Source organism: Mytilus galloprovincialis, chromosome 3, assembly GCF_965363235.1.
Source record: "Mytilus galloprovincialis chromosome 3, xbMytGall1.hap1.1, whole genome shotgun sequence".
In the NCBI taxonomy this organism is placed as follows: domain Eukaryota; kingdom Metazoa; phylum Mollusca; class Bivalvia; order Mytilida; family Mytilidae; genus Mytilus; species Mytilus galloprovincialis.
The window spans coordinates 2809543-2824775 of record NC_134840.1 but is presented as its reverse complement, the minus strand read 5'-3'; the positions used below and the strand labels follow the sequence as shown (position 1 = coordinate 2824775).

The window sequence follows — 15233 nt, the reverse complement described above, 5'->3', positions numbered from 1 at the left end:
AAAGGCGATCATGGTGTGACTTTACGTTCTTATCAAACAGTAGTGGAATTTAATAATTTTAAATCTAAAATTCACAGATATCGTCTTGTTCTTTATCATTTCATTATCAGTCAAAAAAATTATGCACTACAAAACGCTTTATTAAAGTTGATTTAATAAAACAATATTGCATTTCATTATAATACTATTTAAGATTTATATGGGGATAGTTTAAGTCATCTAACAGTTTACACATATTTATCTAAGCAAATATAGTAAAGTTTATACTCGGTAAATTACATTATTATGAAGTTGCCTTTACAAATTTACAAAAAAAGTATAATGGATACCCTGATTTTAATTATCCTGGTTCTTATTTCTTCAGTGCATGGTAAGTAATTTTTCTTTAAATATTAAATTAAAAAAAAAATTGACGTCAAACACAACTATTGTGGTTAAAAAAAACTAACATAACCAAACCTAATCAAAATGTGATAGCCAATGGTGCAAAAACGAAAATGTGATATCCAAGGATGCATAAATACAAAACATGGTATCCAAAGGTGCATACATACTTACAAACTTTAGTACTTGAAGGAATCTAAAGGGAACAGGCAAATCAACCAAAAAATCTTTTTTTTAAGTTGGATTCTTAAATTTCCAAAATCCTGATCGATACCACATTTTCGTATATCTGTAATGAAAATATATCTGTAACATCTACTACATTATGCAAACTAGAGGCTCTAAAGAGCCTGTGTCGCTCACCTTGGTCTATGTGCATATTAAACAAAGAACACAAATGGATTCATGACAAAATTGTATTTTGGTGATGGTGATGTGTTTGAAGTTCTTACTTTACTGAACATTCTTGCTTCTTACAATTATATCTATAATGAACTTTGCCCATTAGTAACAGAGAAAAATATTTGGTAAAAATTTACATAAATTTACCAAATTAATGAAAATTGTTAAAAATTGACTATAAAGGGCAATAACTCCTTAAGGGGTCAATTGACCATTTAGGTCATGTGGACTTATTTGTAGATCTTACTTTGATGAACATTATCGCTGTTTACAGTTTATCGCTATCTATAATAGTATTCAAGATAATAACCAAAAACAGCAAAATTCTTTAAAAATTACCAATTGGAGGGCAGCAACCCAATAACCGGTTGTCCTATTCATTTGAATATTTCACGGCAGATATATATTGACTTGATTAACAATTTAACTCCTTGTCAGATTTCCTCTAAATGATTTGGGTTTCAGAGTTATAGGCAAAAAACTACATTTTACCCCTGTTCTATTTTTAGCCGTGGTGGCCATCTTGGTTGGATGGCCAGGTCATCGGACACATTTTTCAAACAAGGTACCTCAAAGATGACTGTGGCCAGGTTTGAATTAATTTGGCCCAGTAGTTTCAGAGGAGAAGATTTTTGTAAAAGATAACTAAGATTTACGAAAAATGGTTAAACATTGACTATAAAGGGCAATAACTCCTAAAGGGGTCAACTGACCATTTCGGTCATGTTGACTTATTTGTAAATCTTACTTTGATGAACATTATTGCTGTTTACAGTTGATCTCTATCTATAATAATATTCAAGATAATAACCAAAAACAGCAAAATTTCCTCAAAATTACCAATTCAGGGGCAGCAACCCAACAACAGGTTGACCGATTCATCTGAAAATTTCAGGGCAGATAGATCTTGACCTGACAAACATTTTTACTCCATGTCAGAGTTCCTCTAAATGTTTTGGTTTTTGAGTTATAAGCCATAAACTGCATTTTACCCCTATGTTCTATTTTTAGCCGTGGCGGCCATCTTGGTTGGTTGACCAGGTCACGCCACACATTTTTTTAAACTAGTTACCCCAAAGATAATTGTGGCCAACTTTGGATTAATTTGGCCCATTAGTTTCAGAGGAGAAGATTTTTGTAAAAGATTACTTAGATTTATGAAAAATGGTTAAAAATTGACTATAAAGGGCAATAACTCCTTAAGGGGTCAACTGACCATTTTGGTCATGTTGACTTATTTGTAAATCTAACTTTGCTGAACATTATTCCTGTTTACAGTTTATCTCTATCTATAATAATATTCAAGATAATAACCAAAAACGGCAAAAATTTCCTCAAAATTACCAATTCAGGGGCAGTAACCCAACAACAGGTTGACCGATTCATCTGAAAATTTCAGGGCAGATAGATCTTGACCTGATAAACATTTTTACCCCACATCAGATTTCCTCTAAATGCTTTGGTTTTTGAGTTATAAGCCAAAAACTGCATTTTACCCCTATGTTCTATTTAGCCGTGGCGGCCATCTTGATTGGTTGACCGGGTCACACCACACATTTTTTAAACTAGATACCCCAAAGATAATTGTGGCCAAGTTTGGGTTAATTTGGCCCAGTAGTTTCAGAGGAGAAGATTTTTGTAAAAGATTACTTATATTTATGAAAAATGGTTAAAAATTGACTATAAAGGGCAATAACTCCTAAAGGGGTCAACTGACCATTTCGGTCATGTTGACTTATTTGTAAATCTAACTTTGCCGAACATTATTGCTGTTTACAGTTTATCTCTATCTATAATAATATTCAAGATAATAACCAAAAACAGCAAAATTTCCTCAAAATGACCAATTCAGGGGCAGCAACCCAACAACGGGTTGACCGATTCATCTGAAAATTTCAGGGCAGATAGATCTTGACCTGATAAACATATTTACCCCATGTCAGATTTCCTCTAAATGCTTTGGTTTTTGAGTTATAAGCCAAAAACTGCATTTTACCCCTATGTTCTATTTTTAGCCGTGGCGGCCATCTTGGTTGGTTGACCGGATCACGCCACACATTTTTTAAACTAGATACCCCAATGATGATTGTGGCCAAGTTTGGTTCAATTTGGCCCAGTAGTTTCAGAGGAGAAGATTTTTGTAAAAGTTAACGACGACGGACGACGGACGACAGACGACGGACGACGACGACGGACGCCGGACGCAAAGTGATGGGAAAAGCTCACTTGGCCCTTCGGGCCAGGTGAGCTAAAAAGTAAATTATATACTCCTTCTTTTCTATTTGCAAATATACGGTATATAGAAATTTTTTTTGAAATATTCCTTCTTTTTATAGCTATCCATAAAGCAGAGCAAACAAAAACATATGTTCTTAATTTCCAAAAGATGAACATGAAAATGAGTATTATCGATAAGTTCCCAATATCGCAAAGTATTTCTAGCTGAAATTTTAAATATGGATTAGTCCTGATGAAAAATATTATAGAAATAGCTAGATAGAAAATGTGTTCAAGACACCATCAATAGCACTTCCAAATTCCATGAAAGCAGGACAATAAGTTTTTTTTTTTTTTTTATTTTAGATATGTTATTAATCGGAAGGTCATTTCCCTAACCGTATTGTTCTTTATTTTCTAATACAAGTTGTTGTTTTTACCTGAATTTTATTTGCCTGACCACTACGATGGTGATATATGCGGAGCAGGTGAAGCAGAAGAACATGAAACTTGGCTTGATCATCAGTTTTCGATACTTCGGTCACTTGGTATTCATTTGACTGTCAATTAAACATCTTAGCTTGAGATTTGTTACGCATGTGTTAGGCGTGTTCATCTATTAAAGGAAATACAAATCAAGACAAGACATTTTTTTTTCCTTTAGAACCACGGTGTATGCATTCGTACAAAGAATGAAATAATAAAAAATCATATACGAAACAAATTTTCAACTTTTAAAGTATAACAAGGGTTACTACATTATGAGCTTTTGCTCATTTCTGAAGGTCGTACAGTGATATATAGTGCTTAATTTCCATGTTATTTGGTCTCAACCTGGAGTTTTTGCAATTATACCACATCTTCTAATTTATAGGAACTTTTTGTGGGCTGATTCAATCAACACAAAATCATTTTTTCATTCTTGTACAACGTTTTTTTAATTATAGCATGAAATCAAACAGACATAGAAAAATACAATTCCACGGTCGCTATTTATCTAAATATATATATGTAATGTTCATATCGAGTTATATGACAGTAAGCAATCTTTTTAAGTCATTTTAATGGTTAAATAGATGGCATGTTGACCTGCAAAGTATCTAACAAGCAAAAATGAAGCAATTTTAATAATTTCCCTGTCCTGATATTTCTGTCTTCATCATATCAAGTCTATTGACGCTAGATTATATATTCATTATTAACATATTATCATTGACGTGACATGCAATTATTCGCGACATGTTATAAGACTTTCCAATAAGACTCGGTCGTTAAAAACCGAATAAATTACATCAATAAAATGATTTGTCTTTCAGTTTCAATGTATGCAACTGAAATGATAAAACAAACATTATTGTATTAATGCCAACGTTACATTCATAATAATTTGTTTTGTATTCTAAAATCGGAAAATAATTGATTTATTTAACGCATGAAAAGAGACCGTTTGTAGACCCTGTGTATCGTATATTTTGGTTTATTTGTAGGCTTGACGAAAATGACAATTTCGTATGCTAGACGACTGACATGGAAGGAAGAACTATTCCAACCTTTTTTATAAATTACGGCTACAAAGGACACAGTGATGCTTTCACTAGTATAAGATCTCAAGCTATTAAAAATATTCCACATGATAGCATCTCAATCAATTTTTAAAAGTACTTCTTATTTCATTAACTAGTTTTATGGTCTGAATTTACGCAAGCATAGTATACATATTTCATTTGATATCATCTGCTTCTAAATTGAATTGCTGATATAATGGATATTAAAAAGAATTCCTCTATAAATGTATATTTGTGTTTATTATCTCAGTCCACATTTGTTTTTATATATATATGCTGTACCCCTATTTTTGACATGTTTACCTAGTATGTCTGTTTGTTTTGTTCACAAATTAGTCTCAATATAATTTAATTTTATGTGACATTTGAAAGATTTAGCCATCTATAAAACAATATTCAATCAACCATTTTCTACATAAAAACATTTTGGTACCAAGTCAGTGATATGACAGTTGTTTTCCATTCGTTTGATTTGTTTGAGCTTTTAATTTTGCCTTTTAATTTGGGAATTTTCGTTTTGAATTCTTAGAGTTCCGTATATTTTGTCAGTTAATAGTTATCAAAGGTACCAGGATTATAATTTAGTACGCCAGACGCGTGTTTCGTCTACATAAGACTCATCAGTGACGCTCATATCAAAATATTTATAAAACCAAACAAGTACAAAGTTGAAGAGCATTGAGGATCTAAAATTCCAAAAAGTTGTGCCAAATACGGCTAAGGTAATCTATGCCTGGGATAAGAAAACTGGTTCTTTCCCGTTATGATATAACCGTCTTTAAGCGAATTGGTTGATATATGCAAGAATTTAAAACGAATGTGTATGTTGCAGGTGTCACTCCTGTTTGTCCTTCCGGTTACGTCTACACAGGTTCAGCCTGTGTAAGTGTTGGGTAAGTATTTTAAAGTATGCGTAGATCTAAAGTATGACTTTACATCAGGTAAAATGCATTACAAAACGGAACAGAAACTTTATTTTACATCAGACTTAATAACCACTGTTCACATTTATATACCTGAAGAAAAAACTGTCCAATCCGGGCACACTTCTTTAAAGAACAGGCTATCACCTTTCAAGTAATTATAGTGGTCAACCAAAATTGGGACACCCACAGAAGAAAACAAGAGAAAAAGAGAGATTTTTGATGTATCAAATACCAACTGTGAACTTGATGTTCTAAATGAGACAGAGGAAAAGCAGTTTTATCAAAAACCAAAGAAATAAGTCTTAAAACTCACTTTTTAATTAACATAATTATTTGTTTTGATCTGTTAATTGCAATGTACTATAAGCATGCCGATGAGAGCGGATGTGAACATTTTTGCAGAATGAATTCATCATGGTCAATTCAAATTGATAAAATATGTCAAAATATTTCATCCAGAATATATTTTTTAAAAAGGTTGAAACGTTAATTACCATTAAAGGGTCTTATTCTTTTTTACAATAGCTATATATTACCCATTATTGACTACTGTTGTACAGTATGGGGTCTAACCACACACAGTAATCTGGAGAGGATACATAAGCTCCAAAAACGTGCTGCAAGATTAGTTTTATCTGTTTCTTTTGATTTTCCATCAACAATAATGTTTAAAAAACTTGCATGGATGACTATACTTACGAGGATACCCTATTTTCAAGCTGCTGTGTTAATGTTTAAATGTATGAATGGTCTAGCACCTGACTATCTATCTATTAAATTTACTGCTTGTGATGATCTTTATAATTATTGTCTGAGGTCGACAACATCAGGACTTCTTCATGTACCAAGACTTCATTCTGATTTTTTAAAAAAGAACATATAAATATTCTGATTTTATTACCTGGAAGAATTTACCAAATAATATTTAAGAAATAGATAATTTAGACACATTTAAGACCAACTGTTCAAACTATTTTCTAACTGAACAGAATAAAGATGCACGAAACTAATGTATTGTTTGCTTCTATTGACTGCATCTGTACTTAATATTCAATATTTAAGCTGCTACATTTTATATTTAACTGTATTATGTATTTTTTTTTTTAATTCTATTTGTATTAATAGTTTATGAAGGCCTGATGGAAGATTAACATGTAATTGTTAATTATGTTACCTTCGTTAAATAAAGAATGTTATTATTATTATTATTACACCCTTGAAATTGAAATTGCTATGGTTTCACGGATACATTTTATTTATCCTGATATCGTATATTTTATGTTTTGGATAAGATATTTTCAGGTTTGTTTGAGAAATATGGTGATGAGATTTAAAAGTAGGTTCTATGTGGAAAACTGTCAGACATAGCTATTGTATCCTGAGGGTTTTAGCTGTTCCTGTTATGAAGTGGTAGTTTCTTTCCGAGATCTTTTATTGCAAGTTTTTTGGCTATCCTCTACGAGGAAAAGAGCTGGGCATTTAGCGGTACCGGTTTGAAATCCATGTATATCGGTTTTCAATTTGTTGTTGGCATTTGAACCGCATCCGGGGAGACCTTATCCCTCTTTTGTAAGGAAAACGGTACTATTACATTTTCCCAGCATTATGTCGGCCTTTTGTGTTCCCCAGGCAGGTGAAGGAAGTCAAATTAGGAGCGCTGCGATTGGATGTAAGGGTACAATATTTTTTTTTATTTATCTATGAATAATTGCAGTGTGTATATTTACAATATAATTTTTGAAACCTATTGAAATATTTTCTAGAGGATTATTCGAAAATGACGGTTGGAATGGATAACATAAACAAGCTCAGTTTTAAGATGGTCATGATACTATTTGGCTTCAATTTTTAAAACAGATAAATAAAGTACTTACACCACATATAAGTGTTTTATCCAGGTTTAGTAATTTAAAAAACGCTAGTATTGTCGCCTATGGCAGAATAAATAGTACCGTTTTCCCTGTAAATAATCACTAAAATTAAAATACTATATGTATACAACTAGGTTAACGAGTTCCAACTTGTAAAACGACGGATCAAAGATTTAAACTTTATATATGAATAATATAGGATGATGGTGTTGATTAGAATAATACTATTCCAGGTCCTTTAGTTAAAATATAAATAATATTGCAAAAAATTAAAAGTTCCTTGTCGAATCCTATAGCGATACCATAGTATATGTCACATGTAGTATCCGGTTGTAGTTCTTCTTTAATATTGCCTCTTCTATCTGGAGTACCACTACTGGAGTGTAGTGAGAAAACCAGGCAGGTTTAAAACAAATAGATTTTGGATGCATTAAAAAGTGTGAACCTCGTAATCATCATTACTTCATGAAATTGCAATACTAATGCAAAATTCCAGGCTTAAAAGAAATGTATTTTTATTCCGTCACAAACGTGCGATGTCGTGGGTCTTTCTAAACGTCTAAAAAGTGTACATAAACAACACCAATAGCAAATAAATATGTTTCCAATGAATAGCACGGACCGATTTGAGCTGGTATATGATACTCAAATTTAAAGTAATTGAAACAACGGCTGTGTATTTACACATCCGAAATAGATAGCAGTTTGATTATTTTTAATTTTGACAAAGGTTAATTAATTCAACGTGGCTGGTATTTAAACATCCCAAATGAACAGCACCCTGCGATTTGAACGAGCACAATTCTAGAATTTCACAAGGAACAAGGACGACCAGTTACAATAGGTATTTTGTTACCACATCAATTATTTTTTTTAATCTAACGAGATATACAAGGCTTTTAGTTTTACAGGTAATGTATTAAGAAAACCCGTTCAAGTTTAAAAAAAAACGAAAACTTTCCAATTTCCTACTTGCCTATCTAGAACTGCATACAATGATACAGACAATTCTGCAACTAAATTATTAGACCATAATTATTTTATGATAAACTCTTAAGAATGGTTCTTCCTACTGTAACCAAATATTTGCTCGAGTATGTACCTTTGACTAACTTGAAATATTATCTGTTTTCAGAGCAATAATCGGGGCCTGCATTGGAGCTATAGTTGGTCTTGTGTTTTTTATCGTCCTCATAACATTCCTCTGCTGTAAATGTAAGTTTATTTCGAGTGTTATATAAAACTATTAAATTGGTTTGATTTACTAGAGTTAGACAACATATATTGAATTATTAAAAATCTAAGATAGATTGCTCGCCGTCGAAATGGTGATTCTATAGTTAACTTTGAACTTTATTTTGGTTATTTAAACAGATTCAGTCATATGATTTCAAACTCATGTTTTATATTGACAGTATCTACGAGTGAGCACAAAACAATAGCAATTTACATAAATGAACTATTCTGAAGAGATCTATAGTTTATGTCTTTCTGTTGTATGGATTTCTACATACCCGTCATCGTCCACTCTGTGTTTTTGTTAGATGTATTTCTATGTGTATTCATCTGATGAGTTAACCCTTTCAACTAATTTTTGGAAAATGACGCTTTCACCGGCATGTTTCAGATACTATTGACCTGAACTTCCATTACATTTCTCTGCCTTCCGCGCTTGGTTCGTATTTATCTTCCATTACATTTCTCCGCCTACCGCGCTTGGTTTCGTATTTTACTATTTTACATACAAACTGGAATCTGTTTGTATTATCATTATTGTGTAGTAATCAACCGGGAACCAGTTTACATACTTTATTTACAGAATAAAACATTTTGACATATTCATATGTTATTAAATAGTATTTTGAGCGTACCCTTTGTTATATTTTTCATATTTATCAAAGCTTTCGCTTTTATCTACGTAATAAACAAACAGATCCGTTTTGACATGGTTCTGGATTTTTCACACACCAATGATCAGCTATCGCTAGACAAAATAGTTCTCCTAAATGATGTCAGCCATTCTTACCATTTCAACTTTACAACCATTTAAAAAGTATTAATCGGAATCATCTTGACACCCATTGGATAGATACTGGTCTTTATTTAGATTTACGAAGTTTTGAATAATCGGAAATTAGTTATACTAACGCGGTGCGTATGAATATGATGATGACTCTGGTCCTTCTTATTACCAGAAAGATCGAAGTGTACCAACACGATATTGTTAAGATACTCATAAATCTATTTTTATAACTTTATTGATTATGTGAAGTAAAAAAAAACATTGTTAGAACATTAAAGATATCTTAATCGGGGGCAAACTTGATAGTCGTTTCGATTTACAAAAATATAATGTGTCCGTGTTGGTCCACTTTCTACTGGTTATAATACAGATCGAAGTACCAGAAATATTGCGACTGGTTCACTTTCTCAGGATAAATGTATTTATCGATCTCGGTTACGTTCGTACACATTAATTTGACGATCTTTTCTGCATTACTTGTCAATCTAAACTTCAAATATGTTCAAAATCATAGGAAGGACGTTATATTTCTGACTAGTCCGGTCGGGCTAGCGATAATTAAAATTTATTAGTCCGAGCTGAAAATTTAATACTAATCTCGGAGCATCAGGCTAGTGGTTAACGACGCAGACTGCGGCCCCACTCGAGGTTTGTTTACAAAGTTACAGCAACAGAGTCTGTAACAGACTGTATCTGTATGACATGTGAATAAAATGTCGATATCGATGCTGGTTTTGAAGCTCTCTACGTTTCAGTGATGCGTGCACAACTGTTAACGGTGTGACTGTCGTCTAGCTGATTCGACGCGATCACTGTCTTTCAAAGGATGAGTTTGAATATTGTACGGTGTTTTACTTGGTGGAATGTCAATACACTCACAGTTAGAGTTATTCTTCACTTGCTTAAATCCACAATAATTGTTGCGTGGTATCCTTTGAATGTCTTTTCGGACATGTTTTTTTAGGAATTCGTCTGGTTCAAGGGACGCTCAATAGCCTGATCAGCCCCTCAACTACTTTTTACATTAATACTTACTTTGGCTTCAACGCCTTGTTCGTACTTGTTTGGAGATCTTGTAGTTCCAAAATGGCAAGCATTTTGGAGACGTATCCATCCTCTCTTGGCTTGTAATCTCTGGTAATAAATTTTGCCGCTTGACATATATCCTTTCAAGCTTGTTTATTTTTGTTACCGGGCAGGGGTCGCATTCTATGGCTCCATATTGAATTATAAGATCCATTCCTAAAGGTCTAGTTCATTGTTCTATTCTGACACAAATTTCAATAACTGGAATGCCATCCAAGTTGAATATATGGTGACCCACTATAACAGCATAATTACTTGGAATTGATAAAACATATCCCAATATTAGAGGCAGTGGCGTCATTTTTTCTCAGAGCTTTCAGCTCTTTGATTATAGTTTGTTCTTATGTTGTATTGTTACACCACAATCACAGGTTTGGTGAGGGTTTGGCGCCAACAAACTTATTCAACCCCGCCACATTTTGTAATGCTGCAATTCACTGGTTGTCGTCTGTTGCTACATAACATATTTGTTTTTTCGTTCATTATTTTGTACATAGATTAAGTCGTTAGTTTTTTTCTTCTGAATTGTTTTACATTTGTCATTATGGTAGCTTTTATAGCTGACTATGCTGTGTTGGCTTTACTCATTATTGAAGGCCGTACGGTAACCTATAGTTGTTAATTTCGGTTTCATTTAGTCTCATACATGTATGAAGAGTTGACTCATTGGCAATCATATTACTTCTTTTTTTGGGGAAAGACGGCTTCAAGCCGTCAATTACCTAATGGGGTTGGCCAGAGAATCATTCCCTCACGTCAATCATTTTGTTTTGATAGTTTGGAAACCCCTCAAAATGTCATACTGAAATTGATGACAAGGAGAACAGATTGACTTTAAATACATTTTTTACACATTTCCCTTCTGTTTCTCGTGAAATTATCGTATATTGAGCTTTCCCTTACACTGTATACGTTTCTATTACAGTCCGGAAAAATCAGTATTACGAAATAGTCTAAATATATCTAACCTAGTGACGTCATTGTTGGAATGCCACACAGGGATATCCTTTATTCAATATAAAAACCAGTCACAGTATTTGTATACTAATTTAAAATCCGTATTTGTTAAATGTAAACCTAATGATGTTTGCTGTAGTGTAGATCATTCACACACCAACATGCAATGCTTTAATCTGAGGCTATAATCAGATAATTTGAATGTCAACTTTCGCGGTAAACAATGTCAATGGGGATACATGAGGTTGGGGAGAGAAACGACAGTTTTCATTGTTTCTGAAAAGTTCTGTTTTTAGAATCTTCCTCCAATCAGGAGCACCTCCATTGATGAGTAATTATACACTAAAATCAAAGTAAATGTTTATGAACACTTAAAATGTTACATTAAGTATATATGATAAGTAGTCTTCTATATAAAAAAAAATTGTGTACCAACATTATTATTGAAATGGTTAAAGAAAAAAAATGTTGCTTTTTGTAGTTTATAGCTATTGAGATTTGGGAGAGCAACTGCAGTTTTCATTCTTTCTGTAAAGTTATGTTTTTAGAATCTTTCTCCAATTAACATGATTAAGGAGTACCTCGATTGATGAGTAATTACCCACTAAAATGAAAGCTAATGTATCTGAACACTAAAAATGTCACATAAAGTATATATATGATAAGTAGTAATCAATTAAAAAATAGTTTTGCGTACCAACATAATTATTGTAGTGGCTTTTTTTTTTTTTTTTTTTTTTTTTTTTTTAAATATTGCTTTTTGTAGTTTAAAGTATTTGTTCATGAATTTTACAAATATATCAAAATGTGGGATCTGGAAACAAACTTCACACAGCTGCATATATCAATCATATTTGATTTTATAAGTACATGTATCTCTGTGATGAGAGTTGTAACTGGGAACTTTATCAATGGAAAATTAAAACTGAATAGATTTTTCAGTCCTCACTTTCTTGAGAATACTGTCACAAAAAATTGAGAATGGTCTCAGCCTGCCGTTCAGTTGTACATAATTAAAATTCTGAAATATATTGTAGTAGTTGTTAAATTCAATTGAATTTTAGATAATTAAATCCCAACTTTAATCAAATGTTTTGATTTAGAAGGTGCAGATCTCATTGGTCCAAATTGTCTCTATGATGCATTCTTGACTAAGGAAATGAAATAACAATAAACAACAATTAGTTTCATTATTGTTAGCCTTTCTATATGTTCTAGCTGTTGTTTTGCTCATTCTTTGTATGTAGATTATCAAAAGATACCCCCTAAAAAGTGAAACAATGGCCGTCTTTTCCCTCAGAGCTCTTCAGCTCTTTGATTACTATTTATATGTATATACATTTGGTTGACCGTTATTGAATAACCTTTTCACAGATTATATCGGATATATTTCTTATGTCGTAACTACGATCAAATTCTCTTTTCACCACTAATGTGACCTACCGAATTAGACAATTTACCGGGTTTGTAATCACATGAGTAACATGACGGATTTCACATGTGGAGCAGGATCTGCATATCCGTCTGGAGCACCTGAGATTTTTTGGTGGGGTGTGTGTTGCTTAGTATCTAGTTTTCTATGTTGTGTCTTGTGTACTATTATTTGTCTGTTTGTCTTTTTTAGCCATTGCGTTGTCAGTTTATTTTCAATCTATGAGTTTGACTGTCCCTCTGATATCTTTCGTCACTCTATTATTTGAAGAGTGTGCAGGTGTTTTTGGAATATTATTGCACTCGGCAGTTATTTATAAAATCAAGTATAAACCGAATAAGAGAAAATGCCTTCAAAGGAGACAATAACCGATGATATATCTGGGTTCCAAAAGTTTAAAAACAAACTGCTTTACCAAGTTGAATAATCGTTTAAGCATGTGTACATTAAAAAAACTTATTCAATTAAAACAAACTAAATACATTTCGTCATACAGTAATGAACATGTATGGTCCTTCATGATGTTAAAACATTAAATGTCCTGTTCTTCAGAGACTTTTTGAACGTATTTACACAAAATTCGTTGGATGTATCGAGATGTACATGTTAGTCTCTTATTAGTTGAAACTAGGTTTGAGTAAGATGTTAGTAACTGCGAGAATTCTATGATAAGCAACTGTTTCGGTTATTTTTATCTTTTGTTATTTTTTCTGTGCTTAGTATTGACCTGACGAGTCCATTTCTTTTAATTGATATGCTGTTGCACCATTGTTCCAGGTTATGGATAGATTGGGCGATTACCCCGTAATATTATTGATGTGTTTGACTCTCAAGTGAGGTCTGAGAATTGGTGCTGGTCGTATTATATATTAATATTCTGTGTTTGTGTATAGTTTTAAGCATGAATAATGCTCTTTTGACTTATTTTTTATGTCAGGTTCTTATATAGTTTTTTATACGATATGGATTTTGATTATGGTGGTGACCAAAAGTAATTTTCATCCTCGTATTTTGGTCTGTCATGAATAGTTGTTTAATATGCTATATTACCACACTCATATACATATAAAACTTTATCTTGAATGATCTAAAAAATATAAAAAAAATATGTCACATTCAAACTTAATGAAAACAAAACCAATAGCTCAATTCAAAGATATAATAAAAAAATTGCAAAATTGTTAGACATCTGTACAAAAAATTAAAATCAAATAACATTTTTTTTTTTGTGTACACAGCGAAGAAAGGCACAGATGGAACTGTTCTACCTCAAACGGGTGCCAACATCGCAGTAGTTGGACAACAACAGTATGGTCAACCAGCTTCTGGACAACAACCTGCATACGGTCAACAATAGTCAACAATAGTACGGACAACCAAGCGGTTTTGTACAGCCAGTCCCGGATCCAGCATATCCGTCAACTAAACACGTGTGTGCTACGGCTTCTGTCTCAGAAACTAAACGTCTATTATATGTATCGATATTGTATAGTGTGGATTTACTTAATCAATTTACAAACGTTTCAGTTTTACAGTAGAAAAAAAAAATATGGAAATATTATCCTGTTAATACCGGCCTTTAATTCATAAATAGTAAAATTTGTAAGAATAATTAGTTTTTTTAAACATTAAACTTTTGAACTCAACTGTTTTTTTTTATTGTTTGCCTAAAGGGAGATTTTTACAATATGTGTGTGTAAACCAACCAGTTTTACATTTAAATTAGATCATTCCATTCGAAGGGATATATACGGCGGGTTTTATGTAAAGGACGTTAGCAGTCAATTTCATAATCATCGCATTGAATCAGATTCTCAAATTCAATTTAAAACATTCTAAAACGTATTTATAACATTGATTTCAGTGAAATACCGTGATTTCACAGTAAAAAAACCCCGATCATTTTACATGTGAAGTAAAATTGCATCAAAACAAATTGTGAATGCGTAGTGAGAGATAGGATTCCTTTCATTCTCTTCTTTATTTTTGTCACAAAGCCCATTGACAATGCAACCGAACAACACTAATAATTAACTTATACATTAGTGAATCAATGTGTTGTTCGGTCACTCTTCGAATATTTTTCGATATTTAAATTCTTCGATAATTATTTGATCTATAAATAATAATACTAAAATTCCTACGTGAAACAAATCACAACATAATAAAATTCAGAATTGAAATGGGGAATGTGTCAAAGAGACAACAATCCGACCAAAGAGCAGACAACAGCTCCAGGCCACCAATGTGTTTTCAATGCATCAAGAAGCTCTCGCACACGGAGGTGTGCTTAAGCTGGCCCCTAAAAAAATCTACACTAATTCAGTGATAATTAACGTCATACTAAACTCCGAAATATACACAATAAAC

The 15233-nt window shown here is 32.5% G+C and overlaps 1 protein-coding gene across 1 annotated transcript; it reads left to right on the top strand.

The window, feature by feature from the left end:
* Positions 1–214: 214 nt before the first annotated feature.
* On the top strand, positions 215–14529 carry LOC143066946 (uncharacterized). Its single transcript, XM_076239818.1, has 4 exons — positions 215–370; positions 5401–5461; positions 8501–8580; positions 14102–14529. The coding sequence occupies exons 1-4, from the start codon at positions 286–288 to the stop codon at positions 14218–14220; spliced, it is 345 nt and encodes a 114-aa protein (XP_076095933.1). The 5' UTR covers positions 215–285; the 3' UTR covers positions 14221–14529.
* Positions 14530–15233: the final 704 nt, after the last annotated feature.